The sequence below is a fragment of the Furipterus horrens genome, unplaced genomic scaffold, assembly GCF_987537825.1.
Source record: "Furipterus horrens unplaced genomic scaffold, mFurHor1.1.pri manual_scaffold_11, whole genome shotgun sequence".
In the NCBI taxonomy this organism is placed as follows: domain Eukaryota; kingdom Metazoa; phylum Chordata; class Mammalia; order Chiroptera; family Furipteridae; genus Furipterus; species Furipterus horrens.
This window is the reverse complement of record NW_028327181.1, coordinates 12,440,788-12,454,837: the sequence shown is the minus strand read 5'-3', so window position 1 is coordinate 12,454,837 and position 14,050 is coordinate 12,440,788. Positions and strand designations below refer to the sequence as shown.

General features: G+C 53.6%; 1 protein-coding gene across 1 annotated transcript in view; it reads right to left on the bottom strand.

Annotated features, from left to right (window-relative positions):
• MYO18B (myosin XVIIIB) overlaps positions 1 to 14,050 on the bottom strand; it is a 219,806-nt gene that overhangs the window by 192,210 nt on the left and 13,546 nt on the right. The window contains exons 4-10 of the mRNA XM_090257928.1: positions 10,808 to 12,064; positions 10,221 to 10,287; positions 9,331 to 9,443; positions 7,839 to 8,015; positions 3,134 to 3,332; positions 1,113 to 1,255; positions 197 to 297 (exon numbers count right to left, since the gene is read on the bottom strand). Of these exons, the coding sequence (XP_090114054.1) occupies positions 197 to 297; positions 1,113 to 1,255; positions 3,134 to 3,332; positions 7,839 to 8,015; positions 9,331 to 9,443; positions 10,221 to 10,287; positions 10,808 to 12,064 (2,057 nt within the window). The remainder of the gene's footprint in view (positions 1 to 196; positions 298 to 1,112; positions 1,256 to 3,133; positions 3,333 to 7,838; positions 8,016 to 9,330; positions 9,444 to 10,220; positions 10,288 to 10,807; positions 12,065 to 14,050) is intronic.

Below are 14,050 nucleotides of genomic sequence, written 5' to 3'. Positions count from 1 at the left end.
AGGTAAAAACAAACAAAAAATGAGGTTCAGAGTGGACAACACACAGCCCAGGTCACCCAGCCCCTGAGTGGTGCCAGGCAGCTGCAAGGGGAGGCCAGGTTCCTAACCACTGGGTCCCACTGCCTCGCAGCTCCAGGCAAGTGGGTGGCCCTTGAATATCTGCCCTGGGCTGTCCCTGTCTGGCCCAGTCACTCACCTGAGATCCAGGTCCAATCCCGCCAGCATCTGGGAGAAAACCTCGAAGTTGCCTTCCCCTGCTGGCTGCCGTGCCACGCGGCTCTTCTCTAAAAGCATTGTCTGCAAGAGGAGAGGACAGGCACCTGGTCAGCACTTGGGGTACCGCGGCCTCGTGCCTGGTGCCCAGCTACCCACAGGCCCCAATAGAGCACCTCCCCCTGGCCCACCCTTTGAGGATATATTTCGGGTCTAAACTCTGCTGGACGCCTCCATCCAAACCTCATCAGCCCTGTGTCTCATTAATCCAGAGTCCAGCTAGGGACTCCGCTAATGCAATAGACTCACTCCGACACCGTTCAACATATCCGTCTTTCACAGAAGACTTTAGTAAGTTGGCCCAAATGGTCATGAGTGGCAGGACTTCAGGGTCAGGATGGAAAAGAGACCTACTGGGCATCACTGAGTTTTCCTTGAGTCTGCATATTACCCCAGCTCCACACACAAACCACGTTTCTAACAGCCTGATCCTGTTTTCTGTTCAGACAGAGCATAGGAGCGAGCAGGGGAGGGATGGGGTGATCTGGGAGCGAGGAACAAGCAGACATGTGTTTGTCACACGCCGCCTGCCACGAAGGCTGGCGAGCGTCTGTTTCATTTCAGCTTGTGCTTCTAAGACCCAACAAATGAGTGCCTGAATTATATATTTATTCATGAATATTTCATCCCCATGATATTCTGAGGCGCAAATGGGCCGGCTTGCTCTAGGAAGGGACTTTCCGGGCCACTGAGTGTGGTGGAGAGGAACTGGCCGAGGCTGGGGGACTATGACCATTTAGACACATCCTGGGGTCCCAGCAGGCGTGGGATCCGCTAAGTGGGGCTGGGGATCCTGCAGCCCCAAGGACACCCCTCCCCCTTCCACCCGGAGGCCTCACCTGGAGCTGAGCTGCTGTGACTCGGCCTGTGGCATTGAAGTCCAGTGACATCACCATGGTGAACCGAGTGGCACTGCGGCTGTGGCCGGTGGACACAGAGCCAAAGGCCCGGAGGACAGTGAAGGTGGCCCGAATCTTGTCCACTGCAGGGGCATGGGGCAGAATATCACCTATGGCCTATGTGCTGCCACCCCCACCTCTAACACAGCCCCCTTCTTCACTGGCCCCCACCCTGGGGTCAGACACCATCCTGGCTCCAGATCCAGGCAGGCTCCTTGTCACCTCCGCAACTCATCCCTAAACTACACGTTTCCCTGTCACGTCCTGTGCTGCAATCAAGGGTGTAGGGGGACCGAGACTGAACCAAGAAGGGATTGTACAATCTGGGTGACAGGGGTGGTCCTCGGGCCTCCTGGGCCTGATGGAGCCTAGGAGGAAGGCAGGGAATTAGCATTCTCAGACCTTCTCTCAGGGACTTTCCCACCACAGTGGGCTTACAAAGCCCTGCTACCTCCCCACAACTATTTATTGAGCACCTACTATGCATCAGGCTCTGGGCTAGGCACCTGGATACAGCCTAGCCTGACTCCCACCCTCAAATACACTCACAGCAGAACTACATTTTGAGAAAGCAAAGACTGGTGCTTCTCCCTGCTGTACGCCAAGCTCCTAACATGGGCCAAGTGCAGAGCAGGTGACCAATAAGGCACTGGACTAACCCCTGCAGAAAAGCAGCAGAACACAGCAGGTAAGCAGGTTTGGATCGGCTCTACCCTTTGCAAGTTACATGACTTGGGGCAAATCAATTAACCTCCCTGTGGCTCAGTTACCCCATCTGTAATGTGGGAATGATAGTATTATAGTACCTACCTCATGCAGTTGTCAGGAGGACTAAAAGATTTAATGAAGGCAAGTGCTTAGAACATGCTCCAAATGTGGCTTTGTTTATATTCTATTTATTACAACTGGAACGGCAATATTGCCTAGGACATGTGTTCTCAGCAGAGAGAAAGAACATTGCCCACATGAGAGTAGAAACTGATTTTAGGGGTCAGGGGAATTTCACTTTCTTATGTATAGAGCACTGATATACATGTCTAGAGAGATCATAGTATGTGTGCGGCATTAAAATTTTATGGTGGGGAGATGATTCAGGGATAAAATGTTTTAAAAGACCCCTGAAGGAGCAAAAATGAAAAGAAAAAAAAAATGTTGAGAACACCAGCCCAGGGATTGCAGCTCTGGAGCCAGACTGCCGAGGATGCATCGGCTGTGTGGCCTTAGGCAAGCCAATTAATTTCTCTGAGTCTTAACGTCCTCATCTATAAAATTTAAATGAATGATATGTACCTCATAGGGCTGTTCTAAATAATAAATAAGTTTAAATCCTTGGAATAAGGCCTGGCGTGGAAGTCCTCCGTCAGTGTCGGCTGTGATCATTATTAGTACTGTAATTATTATCATGCATGGGCGCTCGGTAGTGCCTGGCACAAACGTCATTTCCTTCAGGAAGCCCCTTGCCCCTCCCCCATGCCCCCCCTCCTCTCCCAAAGCAGCTCTGCCTGCTTTGGTGCAGAGCATCCAGGTTTGATGCCTATAAGCGGTCCCATTGCCCTCTGGTTTCCAGCACCACAAGCACCCAGGCCGTGTCCTCTGTCTTCAGTGGCAGGTCCTCTGCACAGCTGCACAGGGACGCTGCATCAGAGGGGCACGCAGCTGCCACACTGTCACAGGTGTGTGCGCTTATTAGGATGAGTGCTCAGTTCTAACAATGTCAACGTATGACTGTGGCTCCATACGTGGCTGGGGACGTCTTGAGGAAGGAGTACGTGTTTCTAATCACACAGAGGCATTCAATGGACTGGGGTGGGCCTGCCCAGCAGGCAGCCCAGGGTCTGCATATGCGCTGAGTGAATGCTAGGTGAACGGTTATAAGGAGGGGAAGCCCAGCATCCCCTCCAACTCTTCCTCTCCCCCCCACCCCCACAACCCTGCTACACGTCACCTGGAGACCACCGCACCTGAGACACTGCCATCCGCACTGCCTGCCATCCCCACCAGGTGCTCTAGGACCTGCTCACAGCAGGTGGTCTTCCCAGCGCCGCTTCGGCCCAGGGCCACGATGCTCTGGTCTCTCCGCTGGCTCAGCAGTGCCCAGTACGCCCGCTGGGCCAGAGAGCCGATGTGAGTGGGCAGGCCATCCCGGCGGCCCTTGGGCACCTGCAGGAAGAGGCCTGGCATTAGCCTTCCCTCCCCAGCTGGTGCCCAGGGAGCACCCCAAGACAGTACCCACTTCAGTCTCAAGCCCAGGTCCATGCCCGTCCCACCCATCCTCCTCCAGCCTTGTCAGAGCAGTCCCACACATTACTGGGAAGAGCCCAGCCTAAGCCCCCAGTCCTGTGCCTGGCTGACTGGCACTCCTTGGGCAGCCAGTGACCCTGCTCTGATCCTGGATCTCCTCTTCAGCTAGTGGGAGGCTTGAACGAGAGCTTCGTTAGCTCATGGGGCTCATCTCACTCCTCAAATTACTGGATAGCACCCACTGGAATGAAGAGCTGGATAAAATGGCACAATCGACTAGTGATGCCTGCCATGGGAACAGAACGGGGCATGGGGGCATGTGTGCCACGTACTTGCCATAACACATTTAGGTAACACCTGAAGTCCCTTTCACTTCATTTATTCACTCATCCATTTATTCATTATTCGCTCAATGAAAAAAAATTTTGTTGAGTGTCTACTATGCAGCAGGCACAGTCTCAGGCACTGGGGGCACACACTACACAAAAAATAAAAATAATCTCTGCCAACCACGAGCAGACACCATTATACACTGATAGAATGGCTCTAAAAATGCTCTAAAAGCTGGAATTCTCATTCAATGCTGGTGGGAATGCCAAATCATACAGTCGCTCTGAGAAACTGGCAGTGCCCTATACAGTGAGGTATGCACACATCACAGAACCCAGCAATCCATGCCTAGGTATTTACCCAGGAGAAATTAACATTTATGTTCGCAAAAGAAACTCTATGTCATTGATTATATTGAAAATACATTCAAGATCACCAAAATCAACCCAAATGTCTTCAACTAGTGAACTAGGATAATCAACCAGCCTGGTCTTAGCATCGAAAGTCTCATGTCCTGCCCTAGCCATGTAGCTCAGTTGGTTAGAGCATCGTCCCAATATCCCAAGGTTCTGGGTTTGATACCCAGTCAGGACACATACAAGAAACAGCTAATGAATACATAAATAACTGGAATAACAAATCAATGTTTCTCTCTTTCTCTCTCTCTCTAAAAAAAATCAATAAAAATAAAGATTTTTAAAAAAGAAAGTCTCATGTCCTGGAAAACTCCTCTGTCTCAGGACACCAGGACCCCCTATGAATGAATAAACAAGCCAGCAGAATAAAATATAATGAAATAAAAGGAACAAACAGCTGATAACTGCAACAATACAGTATAGGTGAGTTGCAAATGCACTGTGCTAAGTGAAAAAAGCTGATCCAAAAGCTTACATCCTGTGCAGTTCCATTTATATGACTTCTCAGAAAAGGCACAATTACTATATAAGGGCTGCCAAGGGCAGGACCTGGGAGAGGGAATGACCATAAAGTGTCCAGAGAACTTTTGGGGGTAATGGAACTGTCCTGTAATTGATGGTGAAGATGGTTACACACCCATACACATTTGTCCAAAACTTACCAGAACTGAACAACAACAAGGATGATTTTGACTGTATGTAAATTTTACCTTAATAACCTGGCTTTAAAAAATAAACAAACAACAAAGTCCTGCCCATGAAGCTTACTTTCTGTCGGGAAAAGACTGATGATAAACAGAACAAGTAAACTATATCAAATGAGAATCATTTTAAAGCCATAAGCCTGGATGAGACCGCCAAGAAAAAGGGTGTTTAAAGGGGAAGAAAGGGGTGGGGGGACAGACCCCAGGCTGGGAGAGGTCAGGGAGACCAGCTAGGGAAGCTGAGAAGGAGGGCCGGTGGGACAGAAAGAAAACTAGGGGAGAGGAGTCCCAGAGTGAGGGAAGGGAGGGAGGGGTCTGCTGACAAATGCTCCTGAAGGTCACCCTGGCTGGGTGGCTGTGTTGGTTGGAGTGTTGTCCCATGCACCAAACGGTTGCAGGTTCGATCCCAATGTTTCCTCTCTCACATTGATGTTTCTCCCCGTCTCCCTTTCTCTCACTCTCTCTATGATCAATAAACTATCCTTGGGTGAGACCTTTTTTAAATGCTGCTGAAGGTCAAGTCAGAGAAGACAGGAGACCACAGGGCCTGGCAGCAGGAAGCTCATTGGTCGCCTTCAGTGGAAGGGGAGGAGGAGGTAGAGACAGGGAGGTGAGCCGAGTGGACCCAGCTGGGAAAGGGTGTGGGGAGCCAGGGATGCTAAGTGGGCAAGTCCTCATCTGCCTTGGTGTGACGGGGGGCACAGATCCCAATGTGCTGGTCTTCCCCCTAGCCAGGCCCTCCAGCCTGGGGCTGAGGGTGCCTCCAGTCTACTATTGGCCTTTGTGCCCCCAAACCCCTAGGAATATAATGAATCCCTATCCTGGGCTCAGCAGGACCCCATAGCTGGTAAAGGTGGGACAAGCCCCCACACTGGCTGGGCAGAGTCAGTGGTCATCAGGCAGGCAACGGGTCCTGGGACCTGAGTCCTGAAGCCATCTCCCTCTCTGGAAACACTGAAGTTCAAGGGACAGGCTAGATCCCATCCGTCGCGCCCTCGGGCTCACTGTCTAGATGGGAGAAGGGGGATTTCTGCAGGCCCAGGCCCCAGGTGCATGCATGGACACATGCCACTGCAGGGCATGTGCACCCTTGTGTGCTCGCAGACGGGCGTGCTCACAGGCACAGGCACCCAACGGTTGCCGAGGCCCCGCATGCAGAGGCACCGCATGTACACCCGACACAGTCACACCCACGCTCATACCCATGGAGACCCGCACACCCCTCCCCCAGAGAGGTCCCAGCACTGCCCATACCTCACCCAGGCCTCACTGCGGGTCTGTGCTCCCACCTGGTGGCCATTCGATGAATCAGCTGTGACTCAGACAAAGAGCGGAGTGTGGCTGGGGGTTTGGGTATGGGAGGCTGACTGAAAGGGAGGGTGGGGTACTGGGTTAAGGGTTTTGGGGAATCATGAGACTCAGGAACAAAGAGGGGTCTCAAGACTCAAATTCCTCGTTACAGGGCAGGACCCAGCACCTGCGCTTTTAGGCCCTTTGGCCCAGGTTCTGAAATGGACACCTCAATCCCTGGATAGCCTGTCCCTGGGGATCCTGTGAGAATCGGGCTTGCCTCAGGGGTCTGCACAAAACGTCTCTCCCAGGGGCCCCCCAGGGGCCACAGCTTCTCCGAAGGCTCGGTGGCCTTGGCTGCAGGAACAGAAGCAAAGCCCTCACAGCAAGGGAGGGGCCTGAGAAGCACTGAAGGGGTGAAGTAGGGTGTCCTGGAGAAGAGCAGTCTTGGGGAGGAGGGGTGCAGGGCCACCACCCCCTTTTTAATGGACTTAGCATTGTTTGAGGGCCAGGCATGTCCCAAGGGGCTCTAAAGGGTTTTGCACCCCCAAAGGACAGATGAGAAAACCGGGAGCAGACAGGCAGGGAGACCTTTCTGGGGCAACTGCAGTATGTCAGCAGGTGTTCAGAGGCCTAAGCCTTCCCGGACCAGCACCCAGATAAGACCTTTGACCTCTAACAGGGCTCCCTGCCTTCACCTTTGCCCCCGTCCATCTATCCTCCATCCGGCAGCCAAGGGCCTCCTCTTACAACATAAGTCAGACCATGTCACTGCTCGGCTAAAAATCTCCATCAAGCTCAGAGTAAAAGCAAAATCACTGTGTGCATGTACCTATAACTGAACACCAGTCCCGCTTCTCCCAGCCTCCTCACTCTCTCTCCTCCACCCTCACCTGCTCCGCCATCTTTATGACCCTTGGCCTGTCTTCTCCACTGAATGGCAGCTCCGTGAGGCAGGCTTATTGCCCCTCTCCTTCCCTGCTCTGTCCTCTGTGCCTGGCAGGCGGGAGACCTCAGTCACTATCTCAGTCAACAGCCCCTGAATGAATGAAAGGGATTGGCCCCTAGTTGCGCAGTTGCGGTTGCAGGCCTTTCCACAAGGTGGCGCTGGGAGGTTGGTTCCCTGGGCTCTGACTGTTGACAAAAACCAGCCATTTCTACACTTCCCAGGAAAAATAAATAAAAGCAGAACCGAGGCTTCTGTTTCCTGATTTATGTGGTTGTGCAGGACTCCCCAGACCAGCATGGGGTTCAGAGCACCGAGGAGCCAGCGGCCTGGGTCTTATCCTAGCTCCTCCACCTGCTGATTATAAGAGTTTAGCAGTTGGCCCAGCTGGTTCCTGTCTGTGAAATGGGGCAGTAATGGGGTCTGTCTCTGGGCGCGGGGCATGAGAATTAATTGAAATAATATGTGCTTGAAGCAGTGCCTGGTACAGAGTTGACACTCATTCAATATTTTCTCTCATTATTATGATTGTCTTTAATGCTCATCTTTCCCCTCGAAGGAAGGGGGGACCCACAATGCCCACGATGCCCCCATCTCATGTCTGGCAAGATGCTGCTCAGACACAGATTTGCAGGAGGCTTTCTTTGGCTGCTGTTCTCCCCTGAGATGCAGAGGGAGCCCCTCACCTCACCCCTCCTCTGCCCGTCCCCTGTGCCCCCAGCCCAGGTTGCCCCCTCACCTTGCCTGCAGAGGGGGCCAGCGGCCCCCGGGGCTGGAGGACGATCAGGTCCGGCCCAGTGAAGGTGTGTGGCAGCTGAGCCCGGTAGCGGTGCAGAAGCGTGTTCAGGACACTCGATTCGTTGACACTGACCAGGGAGGCCAGGTCCTCAGCCTGGTCCAGCTCAGGGGGGTTGGCCTGTGAACCATCACAGTGTCCTGTGGCCCCTTAAGCCCCCGCACCACCCCCACACCCCTACACACCCAGCACTGCCACCCTGTCCCTGAAGAGCTGTGTGCCACAGACCAGAACAGACACGCGGACTCTGGAGAGAGAGCCACAAACCCTGCACATGGCACAGGGGCCCCTCCTCCTTCGCCCTTGGTGCAGCTTGAGAGCCGCCCCTCTGCTCACACTGGGCCCTCCTTCCTACGCTCACTGTACCATCAGGGGACATGCTCAGAACAGAGACACAGCAAGATGCAGGTGTCTTCTGTATCTCAGACACCACCCAAAGCAGGTGGTGTCCCAAGTCAGGCAGTGTCCCCTGATGTGTCCTCCCTCCTGCATCCTGTGGGGAGCCCTGCATGTGCTCTGTGACAGCCGCAGACGGAGGCCTGCTCCATTTACCCAATAGCCCCTCATGCAGTGACCCTTGGAAACATGCCCGGGCCCTTCTAGAAGCAAGGATGGCTGCAGCTGCTCCGTGGGGCACCCATTCTAAAAGGTGTCCTATCCACTCTTGCCAGTTTCCAGGAGTTTTCTGGGCCTCATGCTCTGGGGTTTGGGCCAAGCCCAAGCTCTCCTGTGGGTCAGTCTTTGTTCTGAGAACACTGGCCCTCTGCAAATTCCCAGCACCACTGGGAATAGAGGGCCTGGTGTGGGCAGAGGAGAGCGGGAAGGAATGAAGACAATCAAGGCTCACATGGGGCTCCTATAGGAAACTCTTTCTTGACTAATAGAGGCTTTGAGGGGTGGAAAAAGATCAGGACAGGACCTTTATTCTGTCATTATACTCTGACTTACCCTCAAACAGATTTATGGTACATTGAAAAAAATATGCAAAACAACTGAAGAAGCAAAACCAAAAGAATGCTTGATACCCAAAATATAAGCCATTATACTCTATGCTATAGTTAATGGCAAACAGCACATCTGGCTCTTGAGTTCCCTGGTAGCCAGGGTGAAAAAGGAAACATGCTTTGTAGCATGATTTGCAATGTCCATAAAAAGAAAAGGAATCATTTTCTTGCATCAAGAAGAACAACTCTCAGTCCTAGGACCTAACAAACATCTCTCTTAATGTGTCTTCATAAAAGGAACACTGTGGGACAGAGTAATAATGACCCCCTAACAATACACCTCCGGCAGAGCAATGAGTTCAAGGGTTGTCTTCCCTATAACTCCTTCTAGGGCATCAAGTCAAAGTAGTCCCTGCAGTCAGGTACAAGGAAATCTCTGGCAGGACGGGGCAGGAAAGTGTGGGGCAGGCAGGGAGCAGGGCGGGACTCACCCGATGAACGTGCTCTTCATCCACCTCGGTGATGGTTTTGTCAGCATCAATGCAAAGTCGCACCCTGCCTGCTGGCAGGTCGGCTGTCCCCTCATCTGGCTTAAGCACCGTTGCTGGTGGACAGGAGAAAAGAGGAGAGGGGAGGAGAGACAGGCTTTGAGCTGCTGAGCCAGATGAGGGAGCTGGAGAGGGGGCCTGGGACAGGTCAGAAAGGGACAGTCTCCTCTCCCCATGGGATCTATGCACACAGATGATTCTGAATTATGACCCCAAACCCTTTAAGGACAGAGGCTGCGTCCCACTCCCCTTGGGCGTTTATCAGCTGACCCAGTGCCAGGCACAGAGTAGAAGCCCAGGGGGCTGGGTACACCACCCACCTCATATCTAGACCTGGGATGGCAGATAATGGCCCACAGGCGGCTCCAGTCCCTGTGACGGACCACTAAACAATCGCTCTTCCCAGCTGCATTCTGACTGGGACTCAGAATCGCTTCTACTCAGTCAAGTGTGGTCCCAGCTGATCAACAAAAGTGGGCTCATGAGATGAAATCTGTTTGCCCACCCGCACGAGACTCCAGGTACCCCGAGGAGCGCTGCCGGAGCCAAACCCTGCCTGGTGCACGAATGAATGGGTTCAATAATTCGTCACCAAGCTCAAACGTCTTTGAAAACAGGACCTGGTACACCACCGACTAAGAGTGAAAGGACACTCAGCTGTCCCCAGCCCCAAGAGCCTTGGCGCCCCCTCCTCAGCTCAGTGGCTCCTCACTGCTCACCTTTCTCCCCAGGAGGGGACAGGGACCTGGCAAATACAGCTATCAGCGGTAGGGGGCGCAAGAGGGACAGACTTCGACATCCCCGGCCCCTGATGTACTCAAACCCTTGATTACCGAGGGTGAATCCATCCTTCTGAACCAGCCAGACTTTCTCTGCCTCGTACCATCTGTCCTCAGGAGCCTGAGAACAAAGGTCACACAAATTAAACCAGGATGACCCTACCCTCTCTTCACCCCAATGTAGGTGAGAGGCAAACCCCTTACATGAGAGTTTGTCACCGTGTGGTCTGGGACCACCTAAACCAGAATCTAAGTTGGGGGGGGGGGTGCTTATTTAAATACAGATGGCTTAACTCCACCCCTGGCCTTGTGAACAAAAGCTCCAAGAGGGTCTGGGACTCCGGATTTTCAGAAATCTGCTATTTATGCAGCCCCAAGGTTGAAAACTACCATGTGGCATTGCAAGCTGAGGCATGAGGAGACATCTCACATGCTTGGGACCTCCCTCACGCTACGGAGAATCTCACCCCAGGACAGGAGCAGTAGAGGCCTCAAGATCCCCGCTTGTCAAGGAGAAAGTGTTTGTCCCTTCCTTTGAGCCAGCCACCCTTCTCCAATTCCCTGTCCATCTCCTGTCCCCACCTTGTTCACCCCCGGGAGCAGGTCTTCCCATCCCTCCTTCTCTGGAAGGTGCCACCTACCTCTCCCACTCCAGGGCTGCAGCCCCTGACCTGGTCCAAGCCTCCGCTCTGGCTTCCTTCACTCCGCTCCTGGGGGGCTGGCCCCTCTGGGTTCTCCTGCACAGGAGGCCTTTCTGCGCAGCTCTCCGGAGCAGGTGCTCTGGGTCCTTCCAGCTCCATCTCCACGGCCTCATTCGTGCTATCTACTCTTCCACAGGGCTCCCCGGCTCCCTGCCCTCTGCCGTGGGGCTGGCTCTCCTTCTCAGGTGCTGCTGGGGTCTCCCCACATTCACCTACCTCCTTGGGGGCCTCACAGCCCTTCTCTGTCTTACCCCCAGCCTCACCTGCCCCCCCAGACTCACTCCGAGGCCCACGTGCTTTCTCCATCACTCTGGGAGCCTCTGCCGCCTTCCCGACCTTCCCCTGCACTTTGTCCACCTTCTCTGCCTGGATCTGTGACTTGTCTGTCTTCCCCACCTTACTCAGGAGCACGCTTTCTTTGTCCTTCTTCTGGGGACCATCGCACCTGCTCTTTCTGCCCAGGGAAACTCCCCACTTTTTCACCTGGATTTGGGCCCCAGCCAACTTCCCGTCACCCCCAGCATCCTTGGAGGGTTTCCCCTTTGCCATCTTGGCTGGGGGGTCCCCTACGCCCTTCTCCACTGTCCCTGGTTGCCCCCTCTCCACTGGCTCCTCTTTGTCCTGAGCCTCATCCCCTTCCGGCCCTTTGGTTTGGGGGGCCCCACCCCCTTTCCATACTGTGCCCTGATCTTTCTCGCCTTTTGTCAGAAGCACAGCTTCTGGGTCCCCAAGACCCCCAGTCTGGGTCTTCTCAGCCTTTGGGGCTGTGCCTGCAGTGCTGGCCTGGGGACCATGAGGAGTCCGTGGGGCCTCCCCATCTTTTCCCCCTCCAGGGTCTATGGCTGGGGATGGGGTCTTGCAGGTGGGGGTGTCATGGGGCTGAGTCTTCTGCTCCAGCTTGGCTGCGTCTGGGTCCAGCTTGGCCACCATTAGCAACACATCACCCCTCCTCACACCCCTCTTGAAGGGCAGAGGTTTTTTGGCTGGAGTTCCGCTGGGGCCCGATTCCTGGGGTTTTTCGCCATTGATGGGGGCCATCAGCACAGGCTCCACGGGGCTGGCCCCCTCGCTCTTCTTGCCCGGAATGTCTGAGCTCTGCGGAGAGCCTGCCTGGCTGTCCTGGGAAAGTTTTTGGCTTGCAGATTTGATGCCACTGTTGGATTTGCTGTTGGGTTGGCTAGTGGAAATTTCTGGGGCCTAGGAGAGAAACCACAGCCATCCTTAGCTGCTTGCACACCTAAGAGCTTTGCCATTCAGTCATTCATTCATTTATTTGCTCACCCAGCCATTCATTCATCCAAAGACCCTCAGGTACTTAGGAGCTCTGATGGGCACCGTGCCAGAAAGAAAGCCAAACCTCACACCCTGGATGCTGGCCCAGCGCCTCAAAACCAAGGGACAGAGTGAGAAGAGAGTGGACTTTGGAGTCCAACAGACTCAACTCCAAGTTCAGCTCTTAACTCTGCCACTCACCAGCTGTGTGGCCTTAAGTAAATCACTTTCCCTCTCAGAGCCTGTTTTCTAACCAATAAAATGAAGACCATCATGGCCTACACCACAGATGGGCATGAGGATTCATGACAATGTTCAGAAACTGAGCCCAGCACGAAGTGAGTCCTCAGTAACACTAGCTGCTGCTGCCGCTGCTGTTATTGTTGTCACCGTTCTGTCTGTTTATTTATTTATTGCCTTGCTTCCTGCTGGGCCAGGAAGGGATAAAGGAAGGACTGGAGTTGGGCTGAATTGTGGCCCCCCGCAGCCAGGTGATTCCGATGTGTAGCCCCCACTCTAGAGCCCAGGGCCTAGTGGCTCAGTCTGACCTTCTGGAGCCAGGCAGGACATTGTCCACACCCGTTTGAAAAGTGACTCAGTGCCTTATTTTTAACCAAACCACCAGGAGGGAGACTAACACGGGGAGAGGTCAAGTAAGATAACCAATCCCATTCTCCCTCTCCCACCCCACCCCAAAGGAAGAGAGTTCGTGGGGCAAGGGGAGGGAAACTCTGATTGGTTATCTTTCTTTCATAAACACCAAAGCCCCCAGCCCTCTGCCGTTTCCTTGGGCTATGGGAGAAGTAGCACCTCTAGAATCACTGGGGCCAAGAGGAAAGTCACAGCACACCCATTTCACAGATGAGCAAACTGAGGCCAAGACAGGGGAAGGGTTTTCTACTGGACCCTATATCGTGCTGAGGCCAGAGCTGGAACCCAGTTCTCCTGATGTTCTATATGGATCTCTCTCTACCCCAGTGTTGTTCCAGCCTCTCCCTGTCCCTCACTGGCTGGGTGTCCCTAGGAAGATCAAGTCACCTCCCTGAGTCTCATTTCCATCCCTATAAAATGGTGATGGATTCTAATGGCTCCTTGCAAGGAATATGTGAGGGCCAAATGAAATGGCTGTGCTGGGATGAAGAGAGTATCCAGTTATTTACTGACTGGGACAAGAGAACTAACTTGGCAGCAGCCAGCCATGCCTGCTGCCTCGCAGAAGCCTGTCCTGAGGCTGCCCTGCTCCAGGCCCAGGAGCACCCTTGACCCATGGTCCAGACACCTGTTGTGGTCTGAGGCCTGTCTGTTCTGCATCTTGGCTCTGAGTCTGCATCGAGGCCCAGCGGTGACAGTATGTCCCCAGCCTCTGCTCAGCTCTTCTTCACTTGTGTACAGTGACGCCAGAATGGCTTGCACCTTATGACACCCTTTGTTCCCCAGGCTTCTGTAACTACCAGCCACCTCACTCCCCAACCTGGTTCTTCCCCCAGGCAGCTTACCAGAGCAGAGAACACACAGACTCTCAACCTGGCTTTGCCTCTATCTGGCCTCATGACCTTGAATAAGACTTTTGACCTCTCAGAACCTCGGTCTTCACCTCTGATAAGTGGGTATACTGTAATCCCATGTACCCCAGTGCTGCACAGGGTTTCAAATAACCCCGTGAGCAGCAAAGTGAACATTGTCTGCTCATCAACAGGCATTCAATAACATTTCATCATGACCTAACAACAGCCTACGGAGGTTCACTTTGGCTCCCACTTACGCTTGGGTCAGGCCGAGGTGGGGACAAAGCCTGTCCTCCCTGTCATCCTCCCCCACAAAGACTTGGCAGGGGTGTTTCAGCAGCTGCTGCTGTTCAGCAGCTGGAGGACTTCTCTGATCCAGCCAAGTCATTGTAACTGGACAGGTGCA